Source organism: Marmota monax, unplaced genomic scaffold (genome assembly GCF_021218885.2).
Source record: "Marmota monax isolate L192 unplaced genomic scaffold, Marmota_monax_Labrador192_F-V1.1 WCK01_AAM20220418_F8-fsc02307, whole genome shotgun sequence".
Taxonomy (NCBI): domain Eukaryota; kingdom Metazoa; phylum Chordata; class Mammalia; order Rodentia; family Sciuridae; genus Marmota; species Marmota monax.
Genome location: NW_026694459.1, coordinates 9954 through 16916, shown reverse-complemented (window position 1 = coordinate 16916; position 6963 = coordinate 9954). Strand labels below are relative to the sequence as shown.

Sequence of the window (6963 nt, the reverse complement as noted above, 5' to 3'; positions counted from 1 at the left end):
TTAGAAGTGGAAATTATTAGGAAAATGGACATCAAAGAGTGTGGGGAAATAATGCCTTTCAAAGGGCCCAAAAGAAGCCAGTGAAAAGATTGGAGAGGACAGATAGTTGTGAGGCCATGTGAAGTACAATCATACAAACTGTGGAGGTTCCAGCTGTGCTTTTAGGCTGGTGAAGGACTATATGAGATGATATTTAAGAGACTTGTGATGAAAAATTGACCAGTCTGTACTTTGCTTCATTTTTTACACATGTAGGTCTCTGTGGCATATTCTTCCCAGTGCACCTTTAACTTCTTTATTCCTCAAGGTGTAAATGAGAGGATTGAGGGTCGGGGTGATGACTGTGTAGAAGAGGGAGATGAATTTCCCAAAAGTGTGGGCATAGGAGCTGTTGGGATGGATATAGTTGGCTGTGATGCTCCCATAGAAGAGGGAAACTATTGTCAAGTGGGATCCACATGTCCCCAGGGCTTTCTGCCAGGCCTGCACTGACTTGATGTTTATAACTGCCTTGGCTATGTGTCCATAGGACATCAATATCAGTGCCAAGGGCAAAAGGAGCAAGACGAGTGAAGCAACAAAGAGCTGGATCTCATTGGCATGGATGTCCACACATGCAAGCTTAATCATGGAGGGGACCTCACAGAGGAAATGATGGAGCCGTCGGTGTCCACAGCGAGGTAGCCAGAGGGTGACAGTGCCCTGGATGAGAGCATTTCCTGCTCCACTCAACCATGCAACCCCTGCCAGAACCTGGCACAATCGTGGGTTCATTACAGCTGTATAGTGGAGAGGTTTGCATACTGCAGCATAGCGGTCAAAAGCCATCACAGCCAGGAGAACACATTCAGTGGATCCCAATGCCAGGGAGACGTAGAGTTGGATGGCACAACACAGGGATGTGATGGTCTTAGCTGGTCCTTTGAGGTTCCACAGCAGCTGAGGGACAATACTGGTGGTAAAAGAGATGTCCACTCGGGAGAGGTGAGTAAGGAAAAAGTACATGGGTATTTTGAGTTTAGGGTCTATGGAAGATACCAGAATAATTAGTGTATTTCCCACTGAAGTAAGAAGGTAAGATATCAAAACAGCCACAAAGAGTATCTTTTCCAGCTGAGGCTGCTCTGAGAAGCCCACCAGAATGAAGTCTGCTTTGGCACTGCTATTGGTCATGCCCATTACCTGTTCAGACAAGAAGGAAAACATTACAAGAATTAAAAAGAGAGTATAATGTATTGGTCACTAGTGTATAATGTGTTGGTCACTACTTTATAAAATAACTCTATGAAATCCTCACTCAGACAAATTACAGTGACTCACAGAATAAATTTCAGTGCAGTGTCCTTCAAAAGTTGCAGAAGATGTTGTTAAAGATCCTCTACAGAGAGGCACCTGCAGCTTACTCTGGAAACAAAGTCTTTCCTTGAGAGAGAACTATTAGAAGCTGAGATAAAATCTTCCACAGAAGGAAAAAAATGTACAGAGAAAGAAAGAAAATGCCAAAGGAAAAAATACATTAAATTCATTAATAGCTTATGAAGAATCATTCAAATTAAATGGAAAAATTCAGTAAAATAAATGCTTAATATAAGCAAATTATACATACATATTATTTCCAGCCTTAAAGCATAAACTTTGAGTTGGGCATTCTTTTTTGATGATTTTCTTTATATGAATGACTTTTGGGTTGTGGAGACTATAAAGATTCTTTCTACTGTAAAATGGTAAACACTTGGTTAATAAAGTCATAATATTATTATTTATATCTAACTGTTTAATAATGGGGACACATAATATCAGAAGCATGTTTACTTTAGGGATTAGTTAATTCATTTATTCCATCAGCTTATTGAGGATACAGATTCATGCAGCACATTCAAAACAACCCTCATTTTTTTTTTTTTGGTATGTGGTTACTAGGGAAGGGAATGTTGAATAAAAATATGTTTAAATCTGAAAGGAGGGAGTGGGGGTTATCATTATGAGGGCACATCAAAAGAATGAAAGAGCTGCCTCAATATGCATAAAACCTACATAGAATTTTTACCTTTCAGAAGGCTAAAGGGCAGCTTTTAAAAACTCCAAATATTTATGAATGCAAAAGTTTAAAATATATTCACCAATTCAATGAATACATTTAAAGACCATAACCGTATCTTTTATTTAGGATAAATAGACACTTTCCACATGGATGTGAAAAAAAAAATCTTTCAGGCCTTGAAATTCTTCCCTAATAATTTCATATCCTGTGATTGTTTTATTGAGAAAATTAATCATGTAAATAAAATATGTGAAATAATTGTCAAAAGCAATACCTTATAGTAATTATACTTATCATATAAAAGTAATATTTAGCTGAAATCATTAAAAATTAAATCAAGGGAGTGGTAGGGGAGAGACATCAAATAGCAACATCAAGTCCTTGAGGGATCACTCAAGAGATAGGGAAAGGGGAGCACTACAATAAAAAAGAATATGAAGGAGGCCCGAGATATATATATATATATATATATATATATATATATATATATATATATATAATTTTGTGTATATGTAATATACATAAAATGTATTGCAAAGATGTTTATACATTCCTATGTCCAATCAAAACCCACAAATACATACATGCATAATTTTTAGTTTTTTCACTTTACTTCTATCAATGCAATAAAATAAATTCAGACATGTTACTCTAATTCTAATCCTGCATGTAGCCTCTACCCATCTGGCCAAATGTTACTTTTAGTAGAGTTTTTAACACACATTCTCACACATATACAATAGCAAAAGAATGCAATGTGAGATTAATTCTGGTCATGAGAAAGTTTCTTACTTATAAGACTGTGTTCATTTTAGAGTCATAGAAGAATTGTATTTAACTCTGATGCAAAATCTGAAATTACATGTGCTCCATTTTATCTCCCTTTATCCAGATGGACATCACTTTAACTCCAAATCTCAATTTATTATCAAATGTTAAGAATCATGGGGATATGTCAGATATAAAATCAAGGCATTAATAATAGTGATATATTAAAAGAGAAGAAGCTCTTCATACTTTTTCATCCCAATAATCACATTTTAAAAGAAAAGGAAATTTAAGCAACAAAGCAAAAACAATTTTTACCTTGAAGTGATAAATCAATGTCTGAGGCCCATGTATTGGTTGTAGGGACTGTTATTTGAGATTGGAGATCCCTGAAGACCAGCAAATGAAGAGAGGTTGAAAGAGGACACAGGCTATTGAATCCAAAAAGTTCCCAGGGACACAGTTCTCCCAATATGGCAATTAATCTCAGGCTCTGTATTATCCAAAGTCCATGGTCCCAGGAGATCATTCTGAAATAGGTTCTTAGCTTTCAGTACTGTTTAAACTAGACAAAATCACACAAAAAATTTAACTTCTACTTTAATAACCTCCCAATATTGACTCACTTCATTTTGAATATATTCATATTAAATTTCTACCAATAATCTAGTATTACACACACACACACATACACACACACAATAAATGCATCCTATTGGCAGATAATTTCATTGGAACCTTAAAATTTTCTCTTATCCTTTCTTTATGTCTACCCTGAAAACTTAGACCAGGAACATTTTTACAGGGCTTTTCTCCTCATTTCTTACAAGCACTGGGTTTGATGGAGATAAACATATGACTTTGTGGAATCACACCCTTAAAAATCCCAGTCTTTCTTCAAATGGCCTTTTAGGTCTGCCCAGAAGTCATTCTATGTGTGTCCTGTTGTTCTTCTCTCCTATCATAGAAAATTGGGACAAATTATTAATTCCTCCCACTCATCCCTGCACAGGTTATCTTACTCTGATCTAAGACCAAACAAAGGCCCCAAGTGGAAATCCCATTAATTTCCTGTCTGCTGCCTATAAGTACACCATATTGATCCTATACTTTATGCTTTTCTTCAAGCATACTTTACTCAATAGAGGAGGTGAACTTCATTTTGGCTAAGGCTATTGACTCCTCTTCCAATATTTCAGAGTCTGAGAAAAAAACTCACCCACATTCATGTTCTAGCCAGATGATACCAATGACAGGTCTAAAAAAAAAAAAAAAAAAAAAAAAAACAATTGCAGTGATGTAATGATGGATGGCAACCACATTAGCTAAGGCCTGTACCCAGTACTAAAAGAGAAGCAGAAACTTGGACAAACTGCACAGCATATACAGAATCTGAAGGAAACACAGTTCACCTAACTTGATCAATTTTCTGTGCATTGAGTCCCAGGACTGAAAAATATTTATAATCCTCAAAAGAATCTGGATTTTATGAAACCCTATTGATTCTTTATATAAATTTATTTCATATACAAATAAACAGTTCAGCCGGTTATGGTGGTGCATGTCTGCAATCCCAGCAGCTCTGGAGGCTCAGGCAGGAGGATTGTTAGTTCAAAACCAGGCCCAGCAAAAGGCAAGTGCTAAGCAACTCAGTGAGATCCTGTCTCTAAATAAAATACAAAATAGGGCTGGGCATATAGTTGAGTGGTTGGATGCCCCTGAGTTCAATCCCTGGTACCCCTCAAAACAAACAAACAATGCATAAAGATACAGGTTGCTGACTTCTTACATTATGAAAACATCTTGATGGAGAAATAAAACAAACAACACTCCAGAACAACCCTCAATTCATTTCCATATAATACTTTTACTTATCACATGTAACATTTATTATGATTTTTGAAGGGTATATAAACAAAACAATACATCACTATTTCTTTTGTCTCTGACTTCATTCATTCAACATTATCTTTGTGAGATTTAATCATTATGGTTCTTGTAAAAGCAAATTACAATTTTTATTCCTGCATTGTATTACATTGTGTGAAAATGCCACTCCATATTTAGCCATTGTAGTATTGATAGGTATTTAAGTGTTTTCAGGTTCATCTTTTATGAGCAATGCTGCTATGAATATTTTTGCACATATCTCTGGGTAAACAAAAATATAAGTTATCTTCCCATGAATTGTTTAGACATAGATTATATTCAGATTTAGTAGATACCATTAGGCCTGGAAATTGATGTAAACACCTATACTCCTCAGGGCTTAGGAATTCCAATTGCTCCACATCTATGCCTACACTCAGTATTTTGTGTTCTTTTAATTTTAATCCATCTGGTAGTAAGTAATGGATATTTCATTACTACTTAAATTTTGTACTCCCCTGATGACTAATAAAATTGACCAGATTATTTTGTTTAAAATTCATTGAGAGATCTTATGTATCATACTTGTTCAAGTCTCTAGGTTTTTTTTCAAGTTGACTTCTAAAAAAAGTTTACATATATCAGAAGTTTGAAAAATAAAAGAAAAAATTCAAATACTTGTTTTAGTCAAGTGTAACTTTGTACCAAAACAGAAAACTAAAGGATAGTCTGACAAACTAACATAGGTTTGAAATATTATGAAGTCCATTATGAAATAAATCATGCTCATTGCCCAAATTGAATTTATTCCAGAGCCAAAACATGAATAATGATAATTCACCAAAATAACAGAATTAAGGAAGGGAAAATTACATAATTATATCAATAGATCCCAAATCAGCTTTTGATAAAAATCAAGGTTCACCAAAATAATATTTTTTGTAAACTATGAATAGAATAAGACAGGCTAAACTTTTTTAAAAATTTGGTTTTTCAGGTCACTAGACGGAGTAATTTTTTTTCATTAGATGCTACTGTAATAACTAATCATTCATATGTAAAAGGAGACATGTGACCGATATCACACCATCCATAAATATTCTTGCCTGAAGATTATAAAACCAATGATGAAAGAAAAAATATATACATTCATGACATCATCACAAGAATGCTTTCTTAGAAAATTAGTAAATTATTGAAATATCAAACCATGAAGGAAAAGTTTGATTGATTTGACTGTGTTGAAATTACTGAAAAGCTTTGTCATTGCCCTTGGGCTAAATTCTTAGGAAAGACCCTGCTGTTTCCTGGCACAGTATACTTCTTCTAAGAAAGTCTTCCTACTGTATACATATCCGTGCCCATACTGGTTTGTATATCCTTTCCCTTCCCTCTAGCTTCCTTCTCTAACATCTCCTTTTTTTCTCTCTCTCTTTCTTTTTGTTTCTTTCTCTCAGTTTGCATACTCTCCTGGGTTTCTGTCAATCCCCCGACAGCCCCCCACCCCATACACAACCATTCATGCCTGCCAGGCTAAAATCTCTGCCTGCTCCAAATCAGTCCCAAAGTGCATAGAAATATATTCCTGTTCTGAAGTATGCAGGGGTTCATAATGCTCATTTATTATCTTTATTCTATTTAGAATTTATTTAATACTGGCTATATTATTTTGCTTAATGATAATGGTTTCTTGTTCTTTCTTTTCTTGTACAATCTTGCCAACAGTTTATCAATTTTGCTCAACACTTTCAAAAGTGTACCAAAAAGTACATTTTAATAAGGTGAAAACCTTGTCAATATTCTCATTTGTAAAGTCTTTACTATTATTTTATATTCTTTTATTTGTGACTTGAAAGCAGACATTTTAACTACTGATCTGAGAATATTTTATTAGGAAAAGTGGCTTCTTTTATCATTTGTAAATACATAATGAAATATTACTCAGCCATAAAAAAGAATGAAATTATGGTATTTGCTCTTAAATGGGTGGAACAAGAGGCTATCATGTTAAGTGAAATAAGCCAATCACAAAAAACAAAGGCCAAATGTTCTCTCTGGTGTACAGATGGTGACTCACATTAGGTAGGGGGCAGGGAGGGAGGAATGAGGTTCACCGGATTGGATAGGGGGAATGGGAGGGTGTGAGAGGGGATGAGAATGGGAAAGTCAGTAAAATTAATTGGACAGAACTTTCCTTTATTTATTCATATATGAATACAATACTACTGCAACTCCACATTATGTACAACCACAAAAATAGGAATTTATGCTTCATGTATGTATGA

The 6963-nt window shown here is 34.8% G+C and overlaps 1 protein-coding gene across 1 annotated transcript; it reads right to left on the bottom strand.

Annotated features, from left to right (window-relative positions):
• Window positions 1-243: 243 nt before the first annotated feature.
• Window positions 244-1179, bottom strand: LOC124075505 (olfactory receptor 2G3-like). The gene has a single exon (XM_046418946.1). It carries the CDS (start codon window positions 1177-1179, stop codon window positions 244-246), a length of 936 nt encoding a protein of 311 aa, XP_046274902.1.
• Between the last annotated feature and the right edge of the window lie 5784 nt (window positions 1180-6963).

Bases quoted from the DNA above. Each gene is read 5' to 3' on its own strand.
- LOC124075505 (XM_046418946.1), bottom strand. From the start codon at position 1,179: ATGGGCATGACCAATAGCAGTGCCAAAGCAGACTTCATTCTGGTGGGC.